Below are 16,180 nucleotides of genomic sequence, written 5' to 3'. Positions count from 1 at the left end.
TCATTGTAAAGCTTTCAATTCCTAGTTCACATTATACCACACAGTAGTGCCTCCAGGTCATATTATACCACACAGTAGTGCCCCCAGGTCATATTATACCACACAGTAGTGCCCCCAGCTTATATTATACCACACAGAAGTGGCCCCAGCTCATATTATACCACACAGTAGTGCCCCAGATCATATTATACCACACAGTAGTGCCCCAGATCATATTATACCACACAGTAGTGCCCCCAGCTCATATTATACCACACAGTAGTGCCCCCAGCTTATATTATACCACACAGTAATGGCCCCAGCTCATATTATACCACACAGTAGTGCCCCCAGCTCATATTATACCACACAGTAGTGCCTCCAGTTCATATTATACCACACAGTAGTGCCCCCAGCTCATATTATACCACACAGTAATGGCCCCAGCTCATATTATACCACACAGTAGTGCCCCCAGCTCATATTATAACACACAGTAGTGCCCCCAGCTCATATTATACCACACAGTAGTGCCCCCAGCTCATATTATACCACACAGTAGTGCCCCCAGCTCATATTATACCACACAGTAGTGCCCCCAGATCATATTATACCACACAGTAGTGCCCCCAGATCATATTATACCACACAGTAGTGCCCCCAGATCATATTATACCACACAGTAGTGCCCCCAGGTCATATTATACCACACAGTAGAGCCCCCAGATCATATTATACCACACAGTAGAGCCCCCAGTTCATATTATACCACACAGTAGAGCCCCCAGTTCATATTATACCACACAGTAGAGCCCCCAGATCATATTATACCACACAGTAGTGCCCCCAGATCATATTATACCACACAGTAGAGCCCCCAGTTCATATTATACCACACAGTAGAGCCCCCAGTTCATATTATACCACACAGTAGAGCCCCCAGATCATATTATACCACACAGTAGTGCCCCCAGATCATATTATACCACACAGTAGAGCCCCCAGGTCATATTATACCACACAGTAGTGCCCCAGATCATATTATACCACACAGTAGTGCCCCCAGCTCATATTATACCACACAGTAGTGCCCCCAGATCATATTATACCACACAGTAGTGCCCCCAGATAATATTATACCACACAGTAGAGCCCCCAGGTCATATTATACCACACAGTAGTGCCACCAATTTCATATATACACGCACATTATGACATATACACATATGAATAAAACATATGTAGCCAGCTGTCCTATGTGCGACTCCCTCTGGATTAGCACATCGAGCTCTTCAGTTCCGCAGATGAACACAGGAGGAGCAGCTGGACATGTGCTGCAGCTCTGTTTCCTCGATCCAGAGAGACCGTTTATAAATGGCCACCCCACCTTAATTCCGCTGTGCATAAGAGTGTGCCTGGGCGCACCCTACACGCCTGTGGCTCTGACATAGAACTTGTGCTAACGAAATAGCCTTACTCGCAAGTATTAATCTTAAATGTTATGTTGCTGACACCTATTGGATTTATTTTGCTAAACGACTGGTTTACATAGATTGGGGCTGACCGACGCCTCCTTAGTTAAATCATCACATATAGCAAATGTGGTTGCAGCACCCATTGATGCAGAGCAGCAATGCTAACCACACAACACCCTTTAATAAGTATTCAAATATCTGCCCTGTGCAATCAATTTGCATGCAGTATTGTCTCAGTAAATGTAACATATTCTTTTGCCCTCTTTTGTTGCGTGGAGCAGTAGAAGTCCCTACATTTCAGTATTATAATCATCAATCTTTTCTTTATGCGGTATATGTATTCTCCCTGCATTGAGAGAAATATACAAAATGGCCGACACCGGCAATGAATCATTTTTCACCTTTGCACCACCCGCTTATTTGCAGCGTGCTAAATAGTCTTTTATTTTTTAAGCACAAGCTGTAATAAACCAGTGCCTTTGTAGCCTTTATTTGATGCTGTTCCGATAGAAACACTCGCGGGTCACCATCACGGCTGTCATTCAGATCTTAAGAAGGTCACTTTGATTTGACGTTTGTTCTCTGGAAGATGGCACTTGGGATTACCAATTTAAATCATACAAGGTTCCAGCGATAAGAATTCTCGGAGGCAAGCGTCGGTTCTGTGACTAATTACGCCGAGGACAGAGGCTTCTGAATCTCAGAGTTGCTTTTGCTGTGATGGATTATTTAGATGTGGAGGTGTTGAAAAGGTTTTATTTTTGGAACACGCCACATCTCAAATTCAGCACAGAATATAGAGAAAGTTCTATAACAAAGGATCTCACCTCGGAGAGAGATGAAAAGGGCATTGCTAAACTACGGCCTCGGAGCCTGGCAACTTAGAATATAATTACTCAAACCCAGTCCTGTAGACTACTGTCAAATGATCTCAGCCTGAGGATTGCAGAATCTCCTACAATCCAACAAAGCTGCGTTATGTATTTTTACTTTATGAAATATCTGAGGTATATTAAAGACTTTTGTAACAGAATATTATTTATTTTATGAACTATTATTATGACATTGACGGTTATACAGAGGATTTTTATTTTACAGCAATGTTCCTCGTAGTCCTTTGTTTCTATTACTTACCTAGAAAGGCAGCAGTTACCATATTGTCCCTGTAGGAACGCGTGACCCCCATACTGAATGCACCTGCAGGATGGGTTGATGGAGTTTTGATGGGCTGGGGAAGGTGTTGGATGGGTGGAAGTGACATTTCTGTTTATTTTTCATGGTTTTACCTTTGTATTATTTTATTTTTATGGTTATTTCATTTTTTTTCTACTTTTCCAAGGCCACATTGGGACTTGATCCATCTCTCCCCATAGGCAAACCGAGGGAGGGTTTCCTAGTGCCTGGAAACTCCCCTCCAAGCCTGGGGCACTGTATAATTGAGGTGGCTGGACCCTGCTCCCGCTGCACACGGCTCTGCTTGAAAAGGGAGAGCTGCGTGCACCTAACAGTAGTGCACGCAGCATTGCCCATGTAGATTATAGGGATAGGAAGAGTTGGAGAGCAGCCAAGCACTGTCTAAAATTATAGGCACGCCCGCCATGCATGCTGTTCACGCCCACTGGCGGCGTGGTGTGGAAACCCCTCTCTACAAATCCTGCGTTTGCCCCTGCACCACAGCAAGTTAGACCATTTTTCATAGTAATACAATGCTAACATTAGATCACTATTAGTGTTCTGTTGTTAATGAGAGGCAGAAGAGACGTACCGGCACGTACCGCCGCTTGCGTATCGTAAACTGCGTGAATCGCTCTGCGCACGCCCACAAAAAAAAGCACAAGTACCTACGCATGTGCAGAGTTGCATCCACCGTGCACCTGAAAAACCGTGGTGGTCAGGTATAGTAAGGGCGTGTTCACGAACTGAGAGCCGATGCACCCCAAAACAGATACGCCTTTTACAGCCGTATTATTATAATGTAGGCTGAGGATGATGACGATCAACAGGCAACCGCTGATTGTGATTTTACCTCTGAAGCTGCCCGCTGCTTTCTTCGTTGATCATGCATCTATTATAGGCTTTTTTGTATCTTTAAAATAAATACATATAGTTACTTTCATTTGTATGCGAGAAGTAAGGTTATATCTGCTGTATTATACGAATATGTATTATATCCGTATGAAAGTTAATGTACAAAGTTTTATTGCGCTTACAACCTGTTTTTGTGTATATGTGTGTAACTTAACTCTGCATCAGGCCCATAGACCGTATCTTTCCTGCTGTATTATGGCTGGCCCCTAAAGCAGGCAACCGGCGCACGGAAATAGAGCCAGGAAACTTGCTCCCCGTGTTGGCTATTAGGGATATTATTTTGTCTGTGTTTCTATTTTCATTTGCAGGTTTATATTTTGGAATCCCTCTGTTAACTCTTTTTGTACTATGAAATATGACTCCAATTGGTTCTTTCTTTGTATGCTGTTTTACAAAGGAGATCATCTCTACTCTCAGTACCGTCTTTGGAGTCTGCTAAAATACTAATGGGTCCTCTGCATACTCTTATTATATTTATATGTGGCACAAGCTGCTTCCAATGTTAGATGTAGTGGAAATATAGACCAGTAGGATATATCCAATGACATCTACCTATATGTTCTGCAGGACCTTTATAAGATGGTTAGGGATGTAGCGTGTGGATCTCCAAATGTTGTGGAACTACAATTCCCAGCATGCCTCTGGCTGGCAGGGCATGCTAAGACTTGCAGTATTACAAAACAAAGGTCTCCGATTTCACGCATGATGAGCATTTCATCCTTTATCACGCTGGGCATTATGGATACAATCCCGGACCCCATATTATGAATATCTCCTAACAAAACCCAGCAGCTGACTGCCCTGAGCTTAAAATACATCTTCATTAAAACTTCTGGTGGTGCCACTGCCAAGAGTAACCCAATCTAACATATACTGGGGAAGTCAGAGCATGGGTGCCCGGAGCATGACCCGGAATACCGCTACAATCTCAATTTAACTCTTCCCAGTAACGGGAACTGATCACCTGTTTCTAATTAGTAATGCATTCACTTAGTCTTAAATGTCAGTATGTCATATGCAACTAATCATCACCAAAAACTTAATTTCTCTTCTGCCCCCCCTGGGGCTTACCCCACCCCCCATCACTCATCTCCTGATATACTCTGTGCTGCTGGGGGACCCCTCTCCTTCCACTATATAACTCTCAGTCTGTGGCTTCCTGCTGCCTCCATTCCCCTCCTCACATCATGTCACTGCCCCTGTTACATGCAGCCCTGTCCTCACCAACACATCACTCATCTCCTGATATACTCTGTGCTGCTGGGGACCCTGCTCCTTTCACTATATAACTCTCAGTCTGTGGCTTCCTGCTGCCTCCATTCCCCTCCTCACATCATGTCACTGACCCTGTCACATGCAGCCCTGTCCTCACTAACACATCACTCATCTCCTGATATACTCTGTGTTGCTGGGGGACCCTGCTCCTTCCACTTTATAACTCTCAGTATGTGGTCTCCGGCTGCCTCTATTACCCTCCTCACAACATGTCCCTGTCCCTGTCCCTGTCACATACAGCCCTGTCCTCACTAACACATCAGTCATCTCCTGATATACTCTGTGCTGCTGGGGACTCTGCTCCTTCCACTATATAACTCTCAGTATGTGGCTTCCTGCTGCCTCCATTCCCCTCCTCACATCATGTCACTGCCCCTGTTACATGCAGCCCTGTCCTCTCCAACACATCACTCATCTCCTGATATACTCTGTGCTGCTGGGGGACCCCTCTCCTTCCACTATATAACTCTCAGTCTGTGGCTTCCTGCTGCCTCCATTCCCCTCCTCACATCATGTCACTGACCCTGTCCTCACTAACACATCACTCATCTCCTGATATACTCTGTGCTGCTGGGGGACCCTGCTCCTTCCACTATATAACTCTCAGTATGTGGCTTCCTGCTGCCTCCATTCCCCTCCTCACATCATGTCACTGCCCCTGTTACATGCAGCCCTGTCCTCACCAACACATCACGTATCTCCTGATATACTCTGTGCTGCTGGGGGACCCCTCTCCTTCCACTATATAACTCTCAATCTGTGGCTTCCTGCTGCCCCCATTCCCCTCCTCACATCATGTCACTGCCCCTGTTACATGCAGCCCTGTCCTCACTTACACATCACTCATCTCCTGATCCTGAGATTATGTGTGTTTGCGTGGGTTTCCTCTGTGCTCCAGTTTCCCCCCACACTCCAAAAACATACAGATTAATTGGCTGCTGCCAAAATTAACACAAGACTGTGTGTGTGTGTGAGTTAGGGACTTTCAATTGTAAGTACCAACGGGGCAGGGACTGATTTTAATGACAAATATTCTCTCTACAACGCAGTAGAATTAGTAGTGAGATTATATATATATATATATATATATATATATACACACACTATATCTCTATCTGTGTATATATCTATATACATATCAATAGTCTCTTAGATACACAGAACGAGTAAGCTGTGTGTCTGCTCTGGGAACAAGTATTCTATTATTTATCATCCCTTCCCAGCAGCCGTCTGCAGAGTGAGCACTTAACGCTCTACGTTTAACTCAATAGGGGGTTTTCATTTACAAATTCATGGCACCGAAAAGACGGAGACGGCATGAATGTTGGGAGGATTATGTTTCTTTATTAGCTATAACACTTAATCCTTCTCCGTGGTAGAAGAGGGCTGCTGACAGAACCAGACAGAAAGACACAAGACAGAAATTCGCCTATAAAATTCCCAGTTATTACCAGTTGTGTTTTAATTAGGAGTTAAACGAGAGGATAAAAACATAATTCTATATCTTGTGGATTTCCTGCCAAATAAAAAGGTGAAAAATAAAAGTCTGCATTGAAGATATCTCTACTGCATGCCTATATATATAAAGGATAGCGTGACATTTTTGTAAAGCACTTAAATTTATAAAATTGCCCTCGTCAATTACAACACAAGTACCCTTATTAATGAGAAGCGTCACTGAATAGAGTATTTCTGCTAACCAGTGCCTCCAGCATCATTGGGAAGTGAGGTACCACACGAGCCTCTTCTGTCTCCGGTGAGGTCAGCAGGATAATGTCCGAGTCACTGGAATCTGACAAAGTTTCAAAAACAACCCAGAACAGAAGTCACACACAGGATTATACTGGTGATATTAATACCAGGTTAATTGCACCGGATAACCCTGTTTATCAATATGGAACTACACTTGGAAAACAATGATCGACTATAAATGTAGAGCATGGTAAATTGTATCAGCACGGTGGCTCAGTGGTTAGCACTTCTGCCTCACAGCACTGGGATCATGAGTTTGATTCCCTACCATGGCCTTATCTGTGAGGAGTTTGTATGTTCTCCCCGTGTTTGCGTGGGTTTCCTCCGGGTGCTCCAGTTTCCTCCCACACTCCAAAACATACTAGTAGGTTAATTGGCTGCTATCAAAATTGACCTTAGTCTTTCTCTGTCTGTCTGTGTGTATGTTAGGGAATTTAGGCTGTAAGCTCCACTGGGGCAGGGATTGATGTGAGCGAGTTCTCTGTACAGCGCTGAGGAATTAGTGACGCTATATAACTGATGACGATCTTGCTTTTCCCTGTTAACCTTCATCTGTGAAAGTCTGTCACATCCACACCGCTGATATATATATATATATATATATATATATAGATATATAATAACTGTATTTTTAAACATTTAACATTCTTGTTTTCTCTACATGTTGCTAGCCTTACCTGTCAATGTAACACCTGGGTTTTACCTATAGGTGTCACAAGTGGAGGACGGACAAAACACTATCTGGGCAGGGTTTACTGCATTCAAATTTTCAATGTACACCCACAGGCTGTACACCCACAGGCTACCCCCCGTACACCCACAGGCTACCCCCTGTACACCACATCCCTCTCTACATAGCCACCCATACTGTGCAACGCTTATATTTCACCAGAACTACAACCAGGGGCTATGATCACAGCCGCATAGGTTACATCACACCTTCCCAAAATAGACATTTCCATTAATTAACAACACTAATAGTCACAGCAGCAAGACAATTAGCACTTATATGTCCCTGAATGCACTTATAACTACAGAGAATAACACTGCATTTTGTTACATTTTCTATGTGTAATACAGAAAAGAAAATGAACACAATCGAGGCATCCAAGCCCGCTGGAGGAGAAGCCCATTCATTTGCAGAAAGAATGAAAGGAACAGACTCAAGACAAATCCCCCAATGTTTATTACAAAAACTAAAACGATACCTATTGTTATAATTTATTCACATACAATCAGTAAGAGAACAGCAAACAAAAAACATGTATTAAATATGTGCATGTAATGCTAAATTGTAATGAACACTTATCTCCAACTTTGTGGCTCATTGTAAAAAAGATTTAAAAAAAAAACGCTACACGTTCGGTCGCGCCGTTAAACGCAGGATGGGTTCGTAAACATAGAAATGCAGGGAAGCTTTCAATGCCCCCGGAGTATGAAAAATGCACATTCTGTTCTAATACAGAACAAACTGAAGAAATATACACACACCAGCCACCAAAATCCTGTCTCTGCTCAGCAAAGCAAGGTAAAGAACGAAACAGAAAAACCACTGGGTCATTCTGCGTGGTTACTTCTTAGTGTTCTCCACTTCAATACTCGCCAGAGCCAAAACTTTGTCTCCGGATCCTACAGGACAAGTAGACAGAAAATAGTATTAAAATACACAAGGAAAGCAACACTGACCTTCTCAGAGAGAATTTAAAAATCTGGCTCGGCGCGGCCGACCAGGGGAAAGACACGGCTCGGCGCGGCCGACCAGGGGAAAGACACGGCTCGGCGCGGCCGACCAGGGGAAAGACACGGCTCGGCGCGGCCGACCAGGGGAAAGACACGGCTCGGCGCGGCCGACCAGGGGAAAGACACGGCTCGGCGCGGCTGACCAGGGGAAAGACACGGCTCAGCGCGGCCGACCAGGGGAAAGACACGGCTCAGCCGACCATGGGTAAGACACGGCTCGGCGCGGCCGACCAGGGGAAAGACACGGCTTGGCGCGGCCGACCAGGGCCAGAAATAGCTCGACGCATTCCACCAGGCCCAGATATGACCTCTTGCTGTGGAGATAGGGGTCTCATTCTGTTAGGATGCAATCGGATGACTGGTACGCTGCCGGTGCAGACATATGGGAGGCACACTGGAGATTTCTGCATTATACAGATAATAGGATACAGAACTTACCTAACCCTTCTGACACCTTCTGAAACTGGCTGAGAGCGGCGCCTGCGTTCTCCGAGAGGAAAGCCTCATCCTCCGGGGTGAGCTGCATGAGGAACAACATAACAGGTCCTTCAAACACATCAAATGCTACCACAAATTTAATGTTATACATTAACATTTATTGTTCCCTACGGTCTATAGGGGGCAGGACATTTCTGAATAGTGGTGCATAGGAAAAAGAGGTTGAGTGAACCCATGACAGCCAGATATCCGCTTTCAATATATTAACTGCACTAGAAGAATTACAGAAACTAACTGGATTCTATGGGGGGTATTCAACTGACGGCGGGATCGCCGAAAATCCTGCGCTCTAAAAATATTACCGTTAATACGGTAATTTACGCGCAGGATTACCGTATTAACGGTAATATTTTTAGAGAGCGGGATTTTCGGCGATCCCGCCGTCAATTGAATACCCCCCTATGAGTGAATCAAGAAAGTGCGAAGATTGTGTCTGATAAGACTATTAGTATGTTCAGGGACATCTAGAATACGCAGAGGATGCAAGACGGGTCCATAATTGTTCTGCCAGAGAAAATCAGACTTCTGATCACAATATAAACCAGATAAACTGAATTCAGTTTTGTTGGGACACCACCAAAAATGTCCCTTGTAAGCATTTTTTTTATTATTTTTTTTCAATGCAAACATTTTTGGAGGACGTTACCCACTGTCAAATAACCACCCAATACTCCGAGTCTAGTGACTCCCCAAAATTAGGTTCCTGTTGGGTGGGGACAAAACCAGCCTGGTCCTGGCATATGAAGGAGGGTAGGATGTTGTTAGGTACGGTGGATAAGATCTTGGCAAAAATCTTAAGGTCGATGGGCGATAAGGAAATGTGGTGATTGGCGATAAGTTTATTGATACAAAAACAGAAAAGAACACAACGTTTTAGGTGCAGTCAGTCTTCTCTAAGACCTGCAGGGGATCCTCCCCCAAAACATTGTGTACATTCCATCAATAAACCTGTTCTCAGTGGGGGAGTCACTAATTACTACCTGTGTACAGCCTTTGCGCAATTCTTTTATGTATAATGCAAACTGGAGGCTCTTGGCGTGCACCATGCGCCAGTCACGGAGGGGAGCGATCATTTTATATTTACCCACAAAACTATTGTATCGTCAGATAGATAAATCCATTTGAAGAGACGTTTTACCTTCTCTCCCAGTTTCCGCAGCGCAGTGAGGATCTCCCCTTTCTGCTGTGTGTAGAGATCTCGTCCCAGTTTACCCACCATTAGGTCCCGATCCATCTAAACGTTAGGAGAACAGATTATACACAACTTGCCACCGACCAGGCACAGCGGTATTTTTTTTTAAGAGAATGATATCGTACGTCTGCCAACCGTGACCTCAACTGTCCAGGCTGCTTCTTAGCAAACATCCTGATGACTTCGGGGGTCTTAAAGGCTTGGCTGATCGCTGCTTGAATAGCCTGATCGACAAGGAGGAATGTAAACAGTATTAATTCTACGTGACTCCAGTAACTGGTTGGGAGATGTGGGCCGAGTACAAGTCCGGACGTCCGCTTTAAAAAGACTTTTGTGGACTTGATAGAAAGCGAATGCAAAAGACAAGTACGTCAAAAGTTCCTGTAACCCATAGTAACCATTTAGGCTTTTAACTTATAAACTGTGCAACAAAAATGAGTTAGAATCTGGTTGGTTGCTAGAGATTACAATAACTTTTTGGGATAGTTAATGCTTAAAAAACTCTTTAATAAACCAAAAAAAGGTACTCAAAGGTCTCACTGACTGTGTGGAGGAGGTTTCAATGAACAACAGCTTAATAAAATCATTTTAAAGCAGGAATCTAAACATTTAATGCGTTTATATTAGCTTACAATTACCAAGCTACTTCAACCCATCAAGAAAAAATTGCTAAATTGATGTTTGCAGCCTCACACCTGGATTTTGAGCTTTAAAAGATAAGTAAGCACTCCATTAAATATACCTCTAGCCTGTGGTCGAAGTTGAAATTTAGAAATGGGGGTATGCAAAACGTGAGTGACTGTAATGTGACAGTGTTACAATCACAGCAGTAGGAGAAGTGGCTGTATGACATACCACCATATGCACCCCCACATCCACCACTGTGTGTGTATACTGTGACCGAAGCACTGGGAAAGTAGCAAAATGCAGGTATATAAATCCTAAATTTCGGTCATATGTGTTTTGAAACCCCCAGGCATATTGTTTTTGTTGGGAAACGTTTGTTTCAGCTTTAGAAAAAGCTGGTATAAGGGTCCCTGGGGTATGAATGGAGAGAGAAGGGTGGGCTCCATTCATAAGGCTCATTCTGGGTCTTCCAAGTTATCAAGACAATCTGCTGGTAATCAGGAGCTGCACCTGCGTGGTTCTGATAAAAGGCAGCTCAATTAGACTCTCAAAAGCTGGGGAGGAGGTTAGATAATTCCTGAGAGACACCGAAATTTGTGATCAGTAAGTTCTGTTGTTTTGTATGTGTGTGGGACACTAGGTCACTCATTTTGGAGAGGGAGTTCCTGTATATTAGTTAGAAGTCAGACAAGCAAGGATTTTGTTTACGATTTTTTTATTTTCATTCTAGTGAATAAAACTAGCTGAGGATGTTTAAACCAAAGCACTGGACTGGTGTGACATATTTTTCTGATTGAGTGTAAAATGCATCCGTCTACCTCAAAAGATGGTACCCCTAACCCGATCCATGACAAGGTATATATGTGACTGGAACGTGATAGTGATACAATGAAAGCAGTAGGAGAAGTGGCGGTATGGCATACCAGCCCACTGTTTCATTCCCATATAATTTTTGGGCAGGGCTTCAAAAACAAGCCCTGCTGGAGTAAAACTAGCAGCAAAGTGTGTAAGTGCATGCCAGGCTGAGAAGGGTGGAACGCCCGCCTCTCTTCCGCAGAGTACTCTGTGTATAAAGTGCGGCTGTCTTATACATGCATCAGCTGTGATCTGCCTCCCTTCTCTTCTAAACAACATTGTAGGAAGGAGCGTTCAACCTTCTCAGTCTAGCGTGCACTCGCTGTCCAGCTGAATATAGAACCTCTGTTGCAGTGGGATAATAATCTTACGCCAGCAGGGCTTCTCACTGAAGCCCTGCACAACAAGGGGAGAGAGTGACGTTGTAATTTTATGGCGACACCAGGAGTTGATTAAAGGGAATTTTAGTAATTCAAAACAGAGAAGGACCACAAGGAAATCTTGCCCTGGGATAAACATGCCTGACAAGGAAGAAACTCTTCCTACCCATGGAGTCCTAGATGATCTTTTCAGATCAGACACAAAAGTGGGGGTTCTCTAAAAAAAAAAAAAAAAAGTCTAGCCGTATGTGTTGTCCGCCTTCCCCTGCCCTGGGAAGCTGTATGGAGGCTGCGGTTGACATGGAGCAATAATCAATGGAAGCAGATAACTGTGCCTGCGACGTGCGTGATATATAACTCACCAGCTGCATCCCGCTGAGCTCATCCACCAGCGTCATGTTTCCTGCGACAATTTTCTGCAGCGAATCGCTAAACTCACTCAACTGCTCCAACGTTTCTCTCTTCGTTTCCTCGTACTCATCGGCGTCCAGCTCCTCTCTGAAAGACGAGAGCCACGTCTAGTCTTAGAAGCAGTAATTATTCTTTACCAACACTTAAAACATTTTTTAACCAGTTGGCTGCAAATGTGCAAGCAGGAGACACATCTAGAGGGGTAGGGTAGTCAGTCACTAAACATAAGGGGCGTACAAGCACTCACAGTCCCAGAATTATTCGACTGGTTGTAATAAACGCAGGATAGCTGTATCCAGAGATAATTACACCCCAACCCCCGGCCCCCCCCTTCCCGCAGTGGGCAGACGGTGGCAGCAACACGTTGCTGCGGGAAGAGCCGGAACATTACCTGCATTCCTCCAGGTCCTGCAGCTGCTGCATCAGGCGATCCAGCTGTTCTTCTAGGTTCTGACGGAGTTTACTTGTCTCTGTCGTACCCCGCGATGCCATGTTTTGGCTAAGATATAAAAAGTTAATAGGGCAGGTTATAATCATCCAGTAAATAATTCTTCCCCAAAACCGGGTCACCTATAAAAGAAGCACAATACATTCAGGCTTTACTTAATTTAAATATATCATCTCTGGGATTGAGTCACCTTCGAACGCAACCGGCACAAAAGTTGCGTTTTTAAAGTGAGCACGGAACTTGAGCGTACGCTCGACAATATTCAAATCTAAGTGGATCTCAAGACACGTTTCCATTTGAATCTGGTTATAAGTCCGCCTCGGCTATACGTTACTTGCCGTATGTTAACAGACAGAACACAGGATAGACACAGGCATATGTGTAATATAAAGTCTAATCAGAACACATGCAAAAAACATTTTTTAAATATAACCATTAATAAAAAATTGTGGTTTAGTAAGGAAAAATGTTTTCATTAACTCCATAAATCAGGATGTACTGTATATACAATGTGTTTATACAGTCAATTTTCCCTTTCATACACATTTTCTTTGCTATCTTGTGCCAAGCATACGTGTAGTTTCTAACACAAAGGCGATGCCATGACAGCCACTATCTGCCGGCATTAACTCCTGCCCTGTAGCTGGTGCGAATGATATGGCTGTAAAAAGCCTATTTCACACAAGATACAGCACGCATGCGTCCAAATACACTCTGAAGATAAAAGAGAAAATCTTCCAAAATAATGTGGCCACTAGGTGGCACTATTCCCTCTAAACTGAGTGCTCCTGAGATTATTGTAACAGACAACTAATTATTAACAGTCCACTGTGTAGAGTTGCTCTGATCAGCAGATTTTCAATGAGGCTCATCAATGTGAAGCTCTTGTTTAATGAAACCATGTTTTCAATAAAACTATGTGTTGCAGAAGAACTGGTGTTCTGTCCTCTGTTTGCCCACTGGGTATGCTTATTTGGATTATCCGAAAAAATAGCTTGAAAAGACCAGTGTCTCAATACGGGATCAATCTTTTCTTCTTCGCCAAAGTTATTAGTTATAATAGCTAAAACCTTGATGAACGTAGAGAGCTCTCAAATAGGTGATCTTGGTTAATGCCACAATGGGGCATGAACGCTTTCTCTGTACTAACAGGAATTCACTACAAATATATGAGCGGATCTGGCTGAAATGGGCAAAGTACTATTATGACACTGGGTTTCTGGATGGGGTAATGGATGTTTTGCCTTCTTGAGTCGCCCTTGTGTTTCTATGTGTATAATTTTCTGATTTTGCAGTTTATTTTTTTACATTTTGGAATAAGAATGGCACAGATGCAATTGTAGTTGAGACACGAATGTTTGTAAATATATTATTCAATATATAACTGCCCAATTTGTAACTACCGTAAGCAATATCTGGCCATGTGGAAATGATGTCTGAATGTTAATGCAAGGATCTGTATTGCCCATCGCGAACCATACATACCTAATGTTGTATATTAAAAGCTGGATGAGACACCTTGGACAATAAGTTTGAATCATGACACCTTTACTATATAACATGATTGTACATTTTGAAGGGTGTATTTAGTTGTTTGTATGCCTTCAGAATGTACAACACGGTTCACATAAAACAATCTGTGTGTTCCAGAGGTATTTATAATTCAGCATAAATAAGAAACATAGACATTACTACCACAGAGAAGCAATGATTTCTATATGCAGACCTAATAAACATCTTACAAGCACACACACAAGATTGAACAAACCACTGGTAAATGAGCTTTAAACCCTGCTCAGAGCTTATCTCCAGCCAAAGGTCAGATTTTTCAGTCATACACCAGTTATTGCTGCAAATGTCAGTCAGCAGAACCCTTCCCCTGTCTGCGACATCTTCGGTTGTCTTCAACCAAATATATTAGGTAGAGACCTCAGAGGTGGCCATAACAAGCCCTCCTGCAGAGCTCATTCATGAAACTCCACAGTGAGGGACATAATGTAAAGACAGAGGTGTTTTTGGTGGATTAGAGGAGGGGGGGGGAGGGGTGTGTGCCAAATGTTCTTTGGCTCAACTTGGTCTACACCCAGCCATATACAGCACACAGGGCTATAGCTGGTACTCCATACAAGCCATTACATACAAAGAACAGGAAAAATCAGAAACAAATATTCTGAACCTGGGTGTGTCCCTGGAAATCAGATATTGTAGAAATCTGCAGTCACTGAGCTGTTCTCATGTGGATATCATGTCATACATCACATGTGTACATGACATACATATTGTATTGTATATAACACATATGCAGATGTCTAACCTCCCCCTTACTATAGATCCCCCCCAGCAGCAATATTCTGTACAGTGACATATTACACCCCCCTATACACAGCACCAGGGGGGACAGGTACTATACACACACGGTGCACCCATGTTACTCCTCCCTACCTGAGCCTGCAGCGGACCTCACTGGGCGGACACACTTCCTGCTGACGTCACCCCAGAACCAATAGAAGCGGAACCAGGAAGCCGCATATAGGGTGCAGCGCTGATCTCAGTCCCCCATGAGGCCGGTGAGTTCTGTAGTATTATGTTGCTGGGAGGGATCAGGCCTCGGGTGTGTCTGTGTTGGCTTATTAGTGGCCATGGTTTGGGGGTGTCTGGGGGCTCGTCCTGGGCTATAGTTATGTATAACCCATCATGGATAAGTATGTGTTGACAGTCATCTTACAGCTGTTCTATATGTAGGAGGTGTTCATAGTCATCAGTGACCTGTAATAATCTGTGTATGATGCACATTATAAACTCTCATTTGTGTATGTATGTATGTATGTGTGTGTGTGTGTGTGTGTGTGTGTGTGTGTATATATATATATATATGTCCTGCTTCTTAGCTGGGTGCACACTAAGGCTAGGTACACACAATGGTTTTCAGCCAATTATCGGGCCAATCACACGATAAACAACAGCTCGGTCACATATTACGTTGGTGTATATACTCACACAATGAACGACAGTCGTTCCAAAGTACCGATTGTCGTTTCATTTGGTTTGTCGTACTGTTTAATAATCTCCTTCCAGTCACCTGATGATCATATAGTGTGTATGCACTTATGATCACGATCTCCATAGAGTTTACAGAGTTATGGTCTTTTCAGTTGATGCCAGCAATGAACATGTCCTAGTGACTAAATGTAGAGAGTGCTGTAGATGGAATAGTTTGTTTGTTCGTTCTGAGACTGAATATTTTGATTCAGACTCGCAGAAGCTAATGAAATTTATAAGGACGTGGATGGCTATTACTAGGCGGTTTTAATCAGTGTGACAGGAATGAGTGACTGAGTGACTATTGTGCTTTCATTTGCTAAACAACTAGAGGACCAGATGAAGAGCACAGATCTGAAGGTAACTCTGTCTAGTGTGTATGCATGAATCATCCGACCGATCGGACCTTCAGTCACAGGTA

General features: G+C 43.5%; 2 protein-coding genes across 7 annotated transcripts in view; one reads left to right on the top strand and one right to left on the bottom strand.

Annotated features, from left to right (window-relative positions):
• Window positions 1-7,732: 7,732 nt before the first annotated feature.
• LZIC (leucine zipper and CTNNBIP1 domain containing) lies at window positions 7,733-15,208 on the bottom strand. 3 transcript variants are annotated; one of them, XM_075190266.1, is made up of 7 exons: window positions 15,163-15,208; window positions 12,664-12,771; window positions 12,224-12,359; window positions 10,125-10,223; window positions 9,946-10,041; window positions 8,748-8,829; window positions 7,733-8,198 (listed from the first exon to the last, which is right to left on the bottom strand). In XM_075190266.1, exons 2-7 carry the CDS (start codon window positions 12,762-12,764, stop codon window positions 8,140-8,142), a joined length of 573 nt encoding a protein of 190 aa, XP_075046367.1. In that variant the 5' UTR covers window positions 12,765-12,771; window positions 15,163-15,208; the 3' UTR covers window positions 7,733-8,139. The 3 variants fall into 3 exon arrangements, with proteins under 3 accessions (XP_075046367.1, XP_075046369.1, XP_075046368.1); XM_075190268.1 differs by lacking the exon at window positions 15,163-15,208 and adding an exon at window positions 14,897-15,053; XM_075190267.1 differs by lacking the exon at window positions 15,163-15,208 and adding an exon at window positions 12,911-13,066.
• The window catches only part of LOC142107101 (retinoid-binding protein 7-like), a 37,981-nt gene continuing 37,002 nt past the window's right edge, over window positions 15,202-16,180 (top strand). For 3 of the 4 annotated variants that reach the window (XM_075190263.1, XM_075190262.1, XM_075190260.1), the window contains exon 1: window positions 15,230-15,287. The gene's annotated coding sequence lies outside the window, so the exon portion shown is untranslated. Of the gene's footprint in view, window positions 15,288-16,180 lie in introns of all 4 variants that reach the window. The other variant, XM_075190264.1, reaches the window with a different exon arrangement.

This window comes from Mixophyes fleayi, chromosome 11, assembly GCF_038048845.1.
Source record: "Mixophyes fleayi isolate aMixFle1 chromosome 11, aMixFle1.hap1, whole genome shotgun sequence".
Lineage (NCBI taxonomy): Eukaryota > Metazoa > Chordata > Amphibia > Anura > Limnodynastidae > Mixophyes > Mixophyes fleayi.
The sequence above is the reverse complement of the archived record's forward strand: the minus strand, read 5'-3'. Positions and strand labels throughout refer to the sequence as shown.

Bases quoted from the DNA above. Each gene is read 5' to 3' on its own strand.
- LZIC (XM_075190266.1), bottom strand. From the start codon at position 12,764: ATGGCATCGCGGGGTACGACAGAGACAAGTAAACTCCGTCAGAACCTA. The intron at 12,360-12,663 runs GTAATGTTCCGG...CTCGTCTTTCAG, and splicing joins CAGGACCTGGAGGAATGCAG to AGAGGAGCTGGACGCCGATG. The intron at 8,830-9,945 runs GTAAAACGTCTC...TTCCTCATGCAG, and splicing joins TGCGGAAACTGGGAGAGAAG to CTCACCCCGGAGGATGAGGC.